At 43.1% G+C, this 16,161-nt stretch overlaps 1 protein-coding gene across 1 annotated transcript; it reads right to left on the reverse strand.

Moving 5' to 3' along the window:
• Positions 1–1,818: 1,818 nt before the first annotated feature.
• On the reverse strand, positions 1,819–15,029 carry LOC306786030 (sodium- and chloride-dependent GABA transporter 3-like; the record flags this gene model as incomplete). The annotated part of the gene is made up of 14 exons (XM_079280656.1): positions 1,819–1,929; positions 2,090–2,260; positions 2,939–3,039; positions 3,963–4,065; positions 4,166–4,303; positions 5,685–5,797; positions 5,918–6,042; positions 8,834–8,937; positions 9,107–9,241; positions 9,693–9,825; positions 9,956–10,067; positions 11,980–12,117; positions 13,558–13,692; positions 14,900–15,029. The coding sequence occupies 14 exons, from the start codon at positions 15,027–15,029 to the stop codon at positions 1,819–1,821; spliced, it is 1,749 nt and encodes a 582-aa protein (XP_079136782.1).
• Positions 15,030–16,161: the final 1,132 nt, after the last annotated feature.

Raw genomic sequence — 16,161 nt, forward strand, 5'->3', positions numbered from 1 at the left:
CATATTTTGCGGATGGTTCTGTTGAAAAACCCTCGGCGGTGTAGCCGGCTGCCCTTTCCTTTGTCAGTATTACTCCAGGACTACTGATTGTTTACAGCCCACTCCCAAACCACGATTTTAGATGAAAGACTGAAGTATTCACTGCAACATTTCTTGTTTGTACAACAGATGTGGCTCTACCGATGTGTATGTTTTATATTCAAGAGTTCATTTTTATTATTTACAAATAAAAGACTGTGTGGAAGAAGATCATGGCTTTTTTCGGAACGGAGTGGTGTCAAATTATTGTGAAGAAGGTTCACGTGTCTATTTGTTTGTGACACTATTTTTCAGTACAGAGAACGCTGGAAGAATTAAAGATCAACCTAGTTATTTACTTCATTGACTTATGATGATGAAGTTGTGGTAAATTAGCAGTAAGTCTCACTTACTAAACTAAACAATGATAAATAATAAATGAATTCCCAGCACCGTAAATCCCTCACAGTAGCTTTAGAGCCAGATCCGGCCCGCCACATAATTTTATGAAGGTAGATTTGTGTCTTTATTACGCAAACAAACAAAAAACGTTTCAAAAGCAAAAAAAAGTTTCAAAAGCAAAAAAAAGTTTCAAAAGCAAAATAATAGTTTTAAAAGCAAATATATAAACTGAGAATAATTTATTTGTCAGTTTTGCTTGGTTAAAAAAATAAAAGCTTTGGTTTTGAATCCAAAAGCTTTGAAACCAAAAGTATTGAAACTAAAGTTTTGAAGCCAAAGTTTTGAAGCCAAAAGCTGAGTTGGGTGTAGTGGGCGGGGCATACGCTGCTGAATGTATCAGGAGTTTCTATTGGTCGGTTTGACCAATAGAATCTGTTTAAAAAAAAAAGAAGAAATTTACAAAAATTTAAAGTTAGATGTGAAAATAAAAATATCCCCATGGTCGAAATTATGAGATAGAAAGTCGAAGTGATGAGATAGCATGTTGTCTGTGTGCCGACATTAAAACTATCACAACAGGTGGACAGGAGATGCAACATTTCGGAGATGTGAGGTGTTGCTAGCGGGATCTGATCCATATATTTATTTATATATGTATATATATATATACATATGTAATTGTATGTATATATATGTATATGTAAATAATAATATATCATTTTTGATTTTAAATGAAAACGAAAATAGCAGGGTTGTCATATTTAGTTTGATTGTAAAAATACTTTACAGAAAAAAACGGATTAAACTCATGAGACCAGCTGAGGTGGTGATGTCATCAAGTAAGCTGCTGTTCCACTTGTCTGTAGGGCTGCAACAACGAATCGATAAAATCGATTATTAAAAGAGTTGGCAACGAATTTCATTATCGATTCGTTGTGTCGCGCGATTATTACGCCACTCAATAAGTCGCGGAGATGTTTGAGTGTAAAAAAAGTTGAGCCATTTGCGCCGCCGGTCAGGCTATTTGTGTTCATTCGCACTGGAGAGGGGGCGTGGCTTATCGCCCTGAAAGCCGTTCAACTGTCCACCATTAACCATGGAACAAATAACCTCTATTTCTGCTTAGTAGGTGTTATGTTAGGAGTAGTTACATTTACACCGTCTTACATTTACAACCGGCCCTTTGAGGGCGACCGTGATGCTGATGTGGCCCCAGAGTTAAAATGAGTTTGACACCCCTGCTTTAGAGCCTGATACGTCTGTGACAATTTTTCTGACCTTTTCAATGTTGTGACGTACTTTGACGGCAAGACGGTCGTGTCTGAAAAAGAAGTGCTTGGGAACACAGTGACACTCGTTTTTGAGATTTTGAGATTTGAAATCCAAATATGAAAGGCTTCATTTGGCGGACACTTCATTCTGACTCATAAGGTCGGTTTCATCTCCAGGTTCTTCGTTTGTCTCAGGACCAACAGGATCACTGACTGGACGCCACAGGACCAACAGACGCTGTTTTGGACAAGAAAAAAGCACAATCAAACAAACAGAATGGTAGTTAAATTAACACAATGTCTATTGGGGGCAATGACAAATATTACAAAAGTAAAGCAGAATGTTTAAAAAGTAAACGGGATGTGTTGGTGCTCTTGCGATGTGTTGGTGCTCTTGCCTGTCTGAGGGTGCCCTCTGCAAGGCAGATCTTGCCGACAGCACATATGGGTACTGCAACCACGGAGGAGAGGGCCATAGCCCAGCCCAGACAGTAGGCCCAGTCTGGGTACACATTCCCCCCACTGGTTGTCAGGGGCCGGTAGTCCAGGAAGAAGCAGAAGAAGCAAACCTTGAGGGAAAAGCAGAGCGACAAACTCATACTTCTGTAGACAAATAGGCTGCATTAACACTGTGACGTCGCTCTGCCTTAATGTATTGCTGATATTGTAAACCAAGACAAAATGGTATGAAGTCTTTTGGTCACACAGGTTTTGCTTGTGCAATCAAAGCTCCTTTCAAACAGCACTGTTGCGTGGGTGCCTGGGTGGACAGAGTTACGAGCAGGGGGACGTCAACACTTAGTTTATCCTCGTTTTAGACTTATGGTGCCAAGTCAGAAACTTCCCCAAGAAAACCAGTTCTGGGCCGATAAAGTAGACCCAGGCCCTCCCCGTCAACACGACTAGGCCTATTCTGATATGAATAATCCATAGGGCTTGCATCATGTTAGCCTATCGTCTGTGTTTTCAGAGCCAATATTGGCATAAAAATACAATTTTTTTTATTGAAAATAAAGGCGCATGCAGACTTAAAGAGGGTGGTACGGGATTGTTTGAGTTAGGAGTTACGAGTCAGGAGTAATTTCCTAAGCTAAGAGAGTTGACAAAATGCATTTTCGTATAGTCCTAAAGGAGCCTCTTGATATATATAAGGGCCCTGGATAGACACTCGCTACCTTGTTGCTGCCCTACCCCAATCTTAATCCTCATGTCATGTCACCTGCAGCTGTTGACCGTGTGTAACTCACCGTGCAGATCAGAGGGGTGAAGTAGCGCCAGCACAGTTTGAAAAAAACCCATGGCCTCTGTCCCGTCATAACTTCCACCGCGTCACACATCCGCTCAGCCCCTGTATGATGTAGAAGCATGATGAATGTCAGACTCATAGATTGGCCTGGAACCTCTTGTTAAAATATAGCAGGTTTATATGGAGCCTCAAAACCAGCAAAAAAGGCAACTCAAGGTTATTAGACTGGCACTAGATGCCTGTTCTGCCTCTGGGTACGGGATTTGGGTGCCGGTGTTGGGTTCCATGTTTACATGTCCGTGGGAATATTGATCGATGAAGGCTTCAAGGTCTGTTATTTCTTCGATTTTTGGACCTCGCCTCTGCGAATTGGACTGCAATACACAGTGGCAACCTGACAGGTTGCGAATGTGTCGAGCATGTGCCAATAGAGGGCGCTAGGGCGCCGCACCCCCCTTGAGCGACAAAAAAATAAATAAATGAAATTGATTGGATGTGGCACAGCCCTAACTAGAAAATAATAACGTACTGTATATTCACATAACGATTTATTTAACGATTTATCAAACATCTATCACCTACAAGAGGACCATTTGGGGTTCAGGAAGGATGACAAAGTAATTTAAATTGGCAACTCAAACATGAACGCTGATGTGGGGATGATTCTGCAAAATCATGAATTATGTTCAATGACAACGATACTGTACGTGGCCTATTTCTTGGCAAGGTGTAGTCAAGACACTATTGCTGTCGCTTTGAGGCTGCCGTGCAATCAGTCGAGATTCCCGGAAGTCAAAATGTATCCGCCCTTCTACATCATAGACAGACTATTTCAAGCATTGGCACTAAATGTTGGTACTGGATGTAAACTATGAAGTGTGGAGTCGTCAATTTGGCCCCTTGTTCTTTTGGTGGAATCGCACAAAGTTCCTGTGGTTTATAAAGCTCTTGGACATATTCTTGGGTAGTGCTATTACATCTCGTGAGCTACAGCTTCATTTAAACATGGTGATGATACCACTTACCAAAGGCCCAGCCAACAGCCACACACTGGACCGCAGACACAAATAACATACATATTCCATTGGCACCGTAGTAATCAACCAGCTGGAAGAGGTACACTCCTCCCTGGACAACACAGAAGAGGTACGTTAATGTAGTGTTGTGTGTTGGGTCAAAATACGCCTCCAATAGTGTTGGCTGGTGGGTTTGGGTCTGTGTGTCGTACCTGAGTGGTGAGAGAGATCTGTATGATGAAGCTGATGGAGCAGAAGAAGAAGAGGAAGATTTCTCTGCGCCACGGTCTGCGCATTTGCCCCGGGAACATGTCAATCACTGACGACGTGATAGTTTCCAGACCTGCAAACTAACACAAACAAACAGACAAAGAAAAGACAAATTTTACATAATTCTTACATCAAACATGCATTCCATGTGTAGGTTATACTCGATGACAGTTCACCAATAGGAAAGCATTCCAAAACAAGTGTGGGACCCTATTTTAAAGGTGGAGGTGCAACCACCAATAGAAGCCTTTGGGTGGAAAGGGTTGGGTGACAGATAAATACACTCTACACCTGGGGCACTTTTTAATGATGGCTGCAGGGATTGAATGAACTGAGGGTGAAGCTTTTCATTCAATATAAAGCAGGTATGGACAGCAGATACTGTTGGAATCATTCATATTCATTTAAAGGTAAATGCAGACTGATTTAAAGGCAGTCCCCTACTTTCAACCAAACTATTTTAAATGCATCGACTGGCTTTTAAGTTTTGTTCTGTTATTTCTATATATCTGTCCTCGATTCCTTTCCTTGCCTCCTCTCCTCTCGTTTGATTCCCGCCCACGAGAGATGCGAGCGGAGGAAGGCCGGGAAGAGACGAGAGGTGAGAGCAGATGAGACATTTAACAAAATGAGTTAAATATAAATGTTTAAAGTTACATGTTTATGCTTAGTTTCTCTGTTCTACATTGTTTTCTTTAATGTCCTTGTTTTTATATTTTCTTGTTTATTTGTATATTCTATGTATGTACGTTGAGAGCAATGTGAAAACTGGAGGCAAATTCCATGTATGCGTACGCACACATGGGCAATAAAGCTGATTCTGATTCTATGCCTCTGAGCTGCCATTTTGAAGATACGTCAATTAAATATGACATGTGGCACAGCTGTACCTGGCAGTAGCTCATCACAGGACGCTGATTGGTCCACACACCGGTGGTCCAGACACAAACTTATTACTTGAGATCCTGATAAGAAAATCTGATTTAGTTGTTTCTTATTCCGTCCATGTGAAATCTAAATATTGGACAAATTCATATTTTGACTTGATGGTTGCGCTGGATGGAAAGTCCGAGGATCACCACTAAAGTCATTAAAATGCTCCAGACACCCTGGATATCTTTATGACATTTTATGGCAATCTATCATATAGTTGTCAAGACATTCACTAAAAGGAGGAACGGTCAGTGGATTCATCCTCTAGGGACTACGAATGTCTGTACAAAATTGCATGGCAATCCATCCAATATTTGAGATATTGAGATGCTGAGATACTTCAGAGTGAATCAAACTAGTCGACTGACCGTCAGACTGACATTGAGCATCGAGCAACAACGATATGAAGCTACATTTTTACATAAGTGTTCACTGATCCAGCATAAACAGTTGCAGCATGTCTTTCTACTTCAAGTGAATACTTTGTGCAGGACACCGACTGTACATCGTGTGTCCCCTTGGTCTTACCACTGTGTCCAGTCCCAACAGAATGAGCATAATGAAGAAGCAGGCGGCCCACAGCTGTGGAAGGGGCATCATGGCAACAGCCTGAGGAAATACGATGAATGCAAGCCCAGGGCCTGGGAGGACAGAAGAGACATTTAAATTGTCTCGTGTTCGATTTTTGTCCTTTTCCAGGAAAAGTGCGAGGGTTTATTTGATTCTGCTGTTTGACGGGTGCTTTGGGATTTAAATCATACCTGAATCAACCACCATGTCAATGGGAATTCCCTGTTTGTCGGCCATGAAGCCCAGGGCCGCGAAGACTGCGAAGCCGGACATGAAGCTGGTGCCGCTATTGAGCACACACAACCACAGACTGTCCCTGCAGACACGCACAGAGCTTAGCACACAGAGCAGAACTGAGTGGGGCAATGTGCAGACAGCAGTGGTGGGCTGTCGGGGCCAGCAAGGCCTTCTCTGCTGGCCCCGACAGAATCACAAAGTTATAGCTGTTTTATAATTTAATTATTTTTCATAGATACACTACATGTATTCAAAATACTTTTTCCCATTAGCTTATTATCTCATTGCATAGCTACTGTCTTGTTGTCATAGTCTTCAATCAATCAGATTTTTAGTTTGACATGTTGGGCGTGTTCTTTGACGTGCCAGAGCCTTCTAGCTGGCCTAGCCGAGTGTGTCAGCATTAACATGCGGCTTGATTGGTCAGTGGGCTAGCGTGACATGTTGGGCGGTGACAAACCCAATATCTGCTGCCTCTGTCGAGCGGACATTTTCAGCCCTCAAACGCATTAAAACATATTCAAGAAATACAACTGGGGAGGCTCGACTTTCATCACTGGTGTCCATGAATCGAGAAGGACTTCTTACTGGGATTGAAATGCACGGATACTGTACAACTGCATCATTGAACTCTTTGTTAAGAAACAAAGGAGGATATACTTTGTCTTCAAATGGCCAACAGCAGCTTTGGTAAGTGAACTGCTTTTGTTTTTTTACATCTGCAGTAGCGTTTTTTATCGTATCGTTTCTATATGTTTCATATTGTTCCGTCTGATGTGAATAATATTTGAATGGCCTGTGCTCTTGAGTGTGTCGCGGAATGCGTGTTTATGCGACGCAGTTTTGCTGGATTGATTTTGACCATATGAATTGTCCGTTAATGACGCAGTATCCCGTCATGCGCGTGTTCATGTATCTGCACTCTGCAGTTAGTGTATTTGTAGCCCTCACAGGTGTTGAGCTTCATGTAACATTGTATTTAACTTGTCAAATGTTACAGTGTTATGTGAATATTCAGTTTTTACACGAAACAAATAATAACCCGTAGCTGTGGCGTAAGATTATTAGGAGGTGGTTCAACTGTAGTAGGACAGCACTGAAGGTATAAAATACACGGCCCGCCACTGGCTGACAGTATAATAGGACAGAGACCCAGCTGTGCAACTGGTAGACCTCAGGTTGTAGGTCCTTCAAATCTGAAATTTCCTTTTCCGACATTCGAATTGGAGGGCTGTGTCTGACCGTTTCTGTAACTTTACAAACCCGACAATCTGACATGCACACCCACTGCTGTATGGAGTAAAGAAAGTAGGCAGGGTTTGAACCTCTCTCTCTTGCTCTATTTTATTACTGACTCAACTATTTATGTTATCTTTCATGTGATCAACCAAGTGCAACGCCATGAATGTCTTCCAGGAGAGACTGGCTGTTCGAAACAACTGTAAACGTATTTGATTGAGGTGGACAGTGTGTCGTATGAGCTAGTGCTGATCAAGTAGATCGAGTACCGTATGTCAAGCAGACCAAGCTGAATTTTGTGTGGCTTGTTTTCCATTGTGGCCAAAATGGGTTCATTGCTGCTTCAAGTGGCCACTGGAGGGAAAAACACAGCTGCTATCTTTACAGCTGCAATGTTTTTCCCCCCATGAGCCACAGGGGGCAGTAATGAGAACTGTGGCACCACAATGAGACTAAAAAGACAAAAACCTATGCGGACATTCCACAAAAAGGGACGATTCAAGGGTGAATATTTTGTCTCAGAAGTGGGGGGACACAGTGGAGAGACAAAATATATGTCACTGTCTTGTTTTTTGGACTTCAGCTCTGCCTTCAACACCATCATCCCGTCTCTGATGCATGACAAGCTCTATCAACTGCACATCCCTGTCTCCACCTGCAAGTAGATTACAGACTTCCTGTCTGACAGGAAGCAGCATGTGGTGCTGGGAATGTCTCAGCCTCTCGGACCATCAGCACCGGTTCCCCTCAAGGCTGCGTTCTTTCCCCTCTGCTCTTCTCCCTGTACACCAACAGCTGCACCTCCAGTCACCAGTCCGTCAAGCTCCTGAAGTTCACGGATGACACCACCCTCATTGGACTCATCTCTGGTGGGGATGAGTCCGCCTACAGGTGGGAGACTGACCATCTGGTGACCTGGTGCGGTCTGAACAACCTAGAGCTCAACGCTCTAAAGACAGTGGAGATGGTTCTGGCTTTCCATAAGAACACAGGCCTACCTGCCCCTATACCCTTTGTAACTCCCCCGTCGACGCTGTCAAGTCCTTCCGCTTCCTGGGCTCCACCATAACCCAGGACCTCAAGTGGGAGCTTAACATCGGCTCCATCACCAAGAAGGCTCAGCAGAGGATGTACTTCATGAGGCAGCTGATGAAGTTCAACCTTCTAAAGACAATGATTGAGTCCATCCTCTGCTCCTCCATCAGCGTCTGGTACGCTGCATCCACAGTCAAGGACAAGGGCAGACTGCAGCGTATCATTCGCTCTGCTGAGAGGGTGGTTGGCTGCAATCTGCCGTCCCTCTAATACATTGTCGCTTCCAGGACCTTGAAGCGGGCAAGAAAGATTGGAGCAGAGCCTCTTCCCTCTGGCAGGAGGCTGCGGTCCATCAGGACCAAGACCTCACACCACAAGAACAGTTTCTACCCTTCCGCAGTTGGGTTCCCCACTGACTCTCATTCTTACATCCCCAGGACAATTTCCTACTGTTACATACCCTTTGCACATGTTTCTATATTTAAACACACTTGCCACTTTTATGATATACTTTTGTAATACACCAAGTCAAATTCCTTGTATGTGTAACGTACTTGGCAATAAACGGTTCTGATTCTGATTCTGATTCTGATTACTTGTAACAATTGTTGTTGACTTTGTTGTAGCTGCCCAGTGTGATCAGGGTTCCTGATGCAACACCATAGGAGAAGAGGACCTGAGCGCAAGCCTCCAGCCACACCTGATGAACATATAAAAGACACACGTAGTTAGGTTATCAGTGTCATATCAGTGTGTCACTGTTAAATGCAGGTAGCTGTGACACTAACAGCAGCATCAACAAAAGAAAAACGTTACCCTCAAACAAACTAGACACTGTAAAGCTGCATGATTTGTCCACAGTGCCTCACCTGAAAGTCCAGCAGGCGAGAAGGATCTGGATACAAGTAGTACACCACGCCCTGCCAGGCTCCTGGCAGCGTTAACCCCCTGACCAGCAGGATGGCCAGCATCACATAGGGGAACACCGCCGTGAAATACACCACCTGGAAATTTCAGAAGCAGCAAATTTCCAAACAGACTTTTGTTTAATATACAAACAATAATGTTATGACCTTAATCACCATATTAAATTAAGGTTGATTGTCATCATGCCCTTTCAGTCTAATGCTGCAATACTGTACTGCACATGTTCATGTACATATTGTACTGCGGCAGCCTCCCACGGAGGTTAGCTATCCATAAGTAGTAACTGGAAGCATCATTCTGTGATTTACCACACTGACACGTAGCTCATGTGCCTCATATCACATTGCACATTGTGTGTGTGGGGGGGGGGGGGTTAGCCAATTGTGGGTTGTGTTCATTCAATCAAACAAACATTGCAGCAGCGGTCTTTGCAGACACACCTGGAGACCTGCACTCTACTGAACTCTACTGAGTGCGCTTTCTTAGTTTCAAAGGTTTGGCCCTTGAATCCTCACAACCAAGACAGACCTTTCCTGTCAAACGGACTCCTTTCCAGATGCAGAAGTAGCAGGCCACCCAGCAGGCCAGGAGACACAGCAGCAGCTCCCACTTCACTGAGCCAACCTCCTCTATTCCCCCAGACATGGACAGCAGTCCTCTACTGCACGGGGACACCAGACAGTCATTAATAGTTGCATATTTGAGAAGAAAAGAGAATGTACTCAATACTTGATCCACTGCTGCCGCCCCATGTGATTTATTATTAGCTTTTTGTGAAAACACTGACTCACTCCCAGAACTCAGAGACTGATGACTTGGGGAGATTTCCAGATGTCCAGTTTCCTGTCAGGTTGCCACTGTGTATTGCAGTCCAGTTCGCAGAGGCGAGGTCCACACATCGGTCTGTTGATAGAACAGCACACTGATTACGTGTTGATCTCACACAGTTACTGACATTTGCTCATTATTTTCAGTCATGAAACACAGTTTGCTAGCAAGTAAACGTGGATATAAACTATGCAAGTTTAAAACTTTTATGAAAAATCTGCTTTGAAAATATATATCCACTGCGTGTTTGGAAATCCACAAAGTTTGACCGTCCTCGCTCTTTTTCTTTGCTCCATTTCTGTCAGGAAATGTGTGTTCAAAATAGCCAGTCATATTTCTCTCTCCATGTGACATCTTATGGGGTTTGCTTAACATAGCACTACCTCCGAGGTGACCATCCACGGAACACTGAGTGACTCTACTCCGCTGTCCGCCATGGTTATTTCCTCGCTTGGTGGCTCCAGTCACACAAAAATGCAGAATAACTTTGACGAACGCCCACTCGTTGATTTGCTCATACCTGACAGCTGAAGTGGCCCGCTGGAAAGTGTGTGTAAAGTCACACTGAGGCCAATTTAGCCTCTCTGATTCACATAGATACGCTCAAATTCGTGTTTTGCCATATCTAGATTGCATCAAGCTTGATTTTAAAAGTCTGGAACAGCAAAAAGCACATTAAATGAGGCCGCACAGTGGTTTCATTCTTGGGCTAGACGGGCCTTCTGTGTGGAGTTTGCGTGTTCTTCCCGTGGCAGCGTGGGTTTTCTCCAGGTTCTCTGGCTTCCTCCCACGGCCCAAACACATGCCCGTAGGTGTTGATGTGAGACTGAATGGTTGTGTGTCTATTTATGTCAGCCCTGCGATAGTCTGGCAACCTGTCCAGGGTGAAGTAAGTCGCTTTGGATAAAAGCGTCTGCTAAATGACTGTAATGTAATGAACCCTGCCTTCGCCCAATGTCAGCTGGGATCGGCTCCAGCCGCCCTACGACCATGAACAGGATAAGCGGTTCAAGATGATAGATTGATCCAAAACACATTTAGAGGTGGTTTGAAAACTGATTTCAATTGGATTTCTATAAATCTCTATAGACTGGAGATAAGTAGACATAGTGGACTATGTCACCCATTGGACTGCCGTTTTGACACCTTTAGTATGATGTTTTGTGTGTCACCATCTTGGTTTCTGGCCATTGGCGACTTTGTTAGGAATTGACTTTCGTCAACCTGTTTCCCAGTGTTCTCCTATGTTTCCCCCTCCCTCCTGTGTCTGTCTACCCCATCTGTCTTTCTGTCTTTGTGGGTGTGGGTGTCCTTACTCAGTTCCCGGCTCTACTTTCCCTCACCTGTGGTTCATCAGTTGTCACTCCGCCCAGCCAGCAGACCTGCCTTCCATCAGCCTCATCAACCGCTGTATATAAATCCTAGCTCTTAAACCGCTCTCTGACAGATTTGTGACAGCCCTTAGTATTCTGGTGTAATGGTACACTTTTACTGAGTATATATTTCTACTCAGTGTATTTTATTCATGCATAAGTCATTTTGCTCTGAACTTTGTTGAACTTCACCGGGTCTCTGTTGTGCAGGAGAAGAATTCATTCTTGCCTGCGCCTAAGTTAACTAACTGTGTTGTGTGAAAATGTTTCACCGGCAAATGCCGTCCTGACCCTTGTTTTGGTTGCTGGTCGTTTGTTTTTCATTGTTGTTCCTATCAGTCTGAGACCAAAATGTCTGTAACATTGGCCATCGGCCCCCACCTTTGCTCATTCTGTATAAAGAAAGCATAATGCAGATATAATTTGTCTGCTGGCACTTGCACTTTGCTTTAACTTTCTGCTGCTTCCCCCCCTCATAATACGTGAATCTATGTCTGAACTTCTCCAGGACAGTTTTCAGTGAGGTGGAGAAGCTGAGCTAACAATGAGTTAGCAAGCACGGTATGGTCTTTTAACTTCAGCTGCGGATCCACCATCCTACATCCCATACTGACCTGTGTTCCACGGATTGTTGCAGGTGGCCCAGGGCAGAGGGTCTCTGAAACAATAGAAGAAGTAGAGGAGGGCCCAGGCCAGGATGATGATGTAGAATCTGGAATAAAGCTGGATCACTATGGTGGAATAGCCGGCCCCTGGAGGGAGAGGACATCCGACAAACCTCAGTTTAAGATGTGATTTGATAGAGCACTACGAAATATAACACTTACAGCACCGTGATAATACTGTGAGTACTGTCCAGGAAGAAAGTCTAGTTTAAGCCAACCAAAGATAAATGCAGCTGCCCTTTTATCTTTGTTTTATTTCAGTGTCTTATACAAAGTATATAACATCAAACTGCATTACAACTATGGTCCATCAAGTGATGGGCCCAGTGACTTAAACTTACATTGGGAAAGAGAATCAGCTGATACTTTTTGTTGTTGTTGAGGTAAATCAACTTCCTAGAGCAGTGGTTCTCAACTGGTCTGGCTGCAGGACCCACCATCACCCCTTAATGACAAGCCGCAACCCAAATTTTCAACTTCTGAAATGTATTTTATGAAAAGATCACCATCTTTTCATTAAATAGTTCAGTTTGAACCTGAGCTGTAAATGTCCTCTGCAGTCGTAGTAGTAGGGAGCTTTCTTGTGCAGACAAATCCCCCGTGCCACACATGTTTCACGTAAACAAGTAAAACTGATTTGTTTGTTATGTCTGTAGATTCGTCCATTTGTAATGCAAAAGGACCTCTTGCCCTGATTAAAATGGGTCCGCGACCCACCAGTTGAGAATCACTGTCCTAGAGCACACTTAAATAGCCCTTATTTAAATCATTAGGTCCTTACATTTGTATGCCCCAATAGCCGAATCAACATATGTCATATTTTCCTTCCTTCCTTCATGTGAATGAGCTCTTGAACAAGCTGGACCGAAGTGAGCTAGTGCGCTTATTACCCTCTGGTTTGCAGAAGATTCGAGGTATCATTTTCTAACTTTTTTTGCTTTGTGTGCAACTGATCACTTCTAAAGGAATGAATGGGGCCCCACCTCTAATGCTGTATCCAGTTCTCTCTACACATCTATGATTAGGCCCCAACTCTGCAGATTGGGGGAAAACCTGTATTTTGTCCCTTGAGTGACAGCAGCTAGGCACTAAATAAATACCTTTCTGTCAAAATTAAAGGATCCTGGGAAACTGGGTCAAAATGGCTCTGCTTCCAGCATGACTGTGTGTCCCAACATAAGTAAAGCCAATACAGCAAAACACAAGGGTTACCAATCAAAAGCACGCTTTAGTGGCTATATATTTACACTTTTCTCTTTTGTCTCTAACTGTCTCTTCCTCTGTTTGTTGCGCTGCTATGAGTCCTGTTTCAGGTGATGGTACTGTGGCATGTTAACAAAAGTCGGCTACAGAAAATAATAATTTGATAAGACTCAGTGGGTCCTGGGTTTTTGATCAGTTGCAGGAGAATTAATGATCTTATTTTCCTAACCCTAACCTAATCCTAACAGCAATTTGTTTTCAGCTCTAGTTCATTTTAAATGACACAATGTTTTCATGCTCACAATCATTGAACAATGTGATTACCCTGTGCCAGCGGGCAGAGCTTGGTCCAGCAGGTGATGGCGCCCTCCTGTGTGTACTGACCAATCACAGTCTCCAGCAGGAAGAGTGGCACGCCACACAGCACAGCAAAGAAACAGTAAGGCAACAGGAAGACACCTGCATGCACAAAAATACACCAGAGACCAGTAATGCTGTGCAATGGGATGAGGAAATAAATCTGTATGAATAAAGTGAGTAAAATCGAGAGTATTTGATCCAATATTATGCTGCCACTAACAATCATTATTTGATTCAAAGGTGAAAAGACAGTTGATTTGAAATGTTAGACATCTATTTGGATCTTGACTCAACAGCATTCTTTATTCATTTGTTATTTCAACAAATGTAATTGAGTTAAACACGTCACTTGAAAGGCTGTTGAAAATGTTGAGATTATACGCAGTCTGTTCAAAATGATTGAATGTGAGGGCAAGACCCCCGGCTGTTCAAAGAAATGACTGACAACGCATAAACTTGACTTTAGACTGTCCTGAGAGAACACAAGCTAATATCCACCCAGGATTTAATCATCGTAATTAATGTGCTTCGATTCGCTCTTCGATACAAACTGAATCAACGAGGGAATAAAGCAGCGTGTCTGCCTCTTTAAGGGGGAGGAGTCAGAGAGAAACTCGTTTAAATTACCTGTCTTTCTCGAAGTTCCAGAGTTCCCAGAGTTCCCCTCACCTCAAACTAAACCTGCTCCAAAAGTTTTTGTTTCGTCTTTGGAATGTTATTATATTGTTATCATCAAACACTTTCTTGAACCATGAGCCATTTCACGCCATTCGGCGTAAACCAAAATATTGGACAAATGCACTAAGAAAAGGAAATCTGATCTGATGGCAATGTCAGAGGATCGCCAAAGTTATCAACAATTCATCCTGAGGGATAACAAGAACGTTTCACTGTACAAGGGAAGCTAGCATGGCCAATCAGCTGTTTAACCACTTCCCCTGAAGGCACCATAAACATGTTCCTCAATCTGCAGGAGAGGAACCACAGCAATTCAATTAATCGTCTTTGTGCCAACAGAAAAGTCAATGTATGAGCTTTCCTATAACAAGGAAAAAAATGCATGCGCTTGGTACATTGTTCAAACTATTTCATGCTTTTTTGCTGATTAAAATGAGGAGATACTGAGTTGTCAACAAATATCGTCTACAGAGTGAGAGCTATTATAAATGATTGATTTTTATCTTGTGTAATCAAATATGCAACTTTAATCATGTATATATAGACCTCATTGGTGATTCTTATAAAAGTCATCTCAAAAATCATCTCAAATATTCCATTATTATGGACCTAGTGCGTTCCAGCTTACCTCCTCCGTTCTTATAACACAGGTAGGGGAATCTCCACACATTGCCCAGGCCCACCACATTTCCTGCTGATGCCAGGATATATTCTCTTTTCTTCCTCCACTGTTCCCTCTTTGTCACTCCGGTCTCCATCTCTCTGTGTTCTGTAATGATAGAAAATGTTTTAACCTCCTCCTGTCATATTTTCTGTGAGACATATTGCTGTTTAGAAAGTTCATTTGTACAGGCGTCTGGATGTCTGAACACATTGACCTATTTGGTCTAGGACAAAGGTCACTTTTCTATCTTAGTCGGGACAAACAGCCGACGTGTTCTTTCTCTATATCAACTGATTCTTGTTAGACTAAACATTTCTGCCTTAGTCTCCTGTGTTTTATCTGTTCCTCTCTGCCGGCCGGTATAAATATCTTGTTTGGATTTTGTGTCTGGAGAGCATATTCACAGCTCACTGCAATACGTGGTGGTGTTTTGTGTTCTCTGTTTGCAAACATTAAATTGACTTCTTGAAACTTTGATCATTCATCGAGACTCTGTTTTTATGTTAGACACTTTGGATAAAACCAACTTCACTCCTGAACTTGTTAAGGAAATATTCCACAACAGTTCCCTCTTCAGTCCCCTGAAAAGTACAGACGGTACACACCCCTCACCAACCTGGTGTTGCACTTATCTGTAGACCGTTTGGCCCGAGGCCATGGCTTTGGTTGGCAGGAAGTGCATTCAGTTCAAGCCAGAGATAACAAATCTCACTTTGATGAATACATTCTCTACTTCATGTCAAATGACACCATATTTAAAAAATTTCATTCATTTACAGTTGCACTGAAAATCATAAAAGAAGTATGACCATTAAATGAAATCATTACTTTTTTTGCATGAAGAATGGAGAAATTTTAGCAGTAACTGAGATAGTCGGAGATTATCTAAACAGTTCAGAAAGTCAGAGACGCATCAATCCCTTTTTTAAACATGTGATTGCACCTTCAAATATGTGTGTGTATGTGTGTGTAGCGCCCCCGCGCGCTTTCTAAAAAAAATAAATAGGAGGCCTTCTGTTTGAAATGAACAAAAGTGAAACGAGGATCCCTCAGAAGTGTGTGGGCGTACTGAGAGGACCTCGCCGGTAGACCCGAGCTGCCGCCGGGGTGACCACGGATCACAGGACTCGTGCCCCGATGTCCGGTCGCCCCCTGTGAGTGCCCTGGTGCAGCAAGGGACTGCGTGAAGGGGAGAGAGGCAGAGGATCAGTTCTCTCTCTATATGA

The sequence above is a fragment of the Melanostigma gelatinosum genome, assembly GCF_949748355.1.
Source record: "Melanostigma gelatinosum genome assembly, chromosome: 12".
NCBI lineage: Eukaryota > Metazoa > Chordata > Actinopteri > Perciformes > Zoarcidae > Melanostigma > Melanostigma gelatinosum.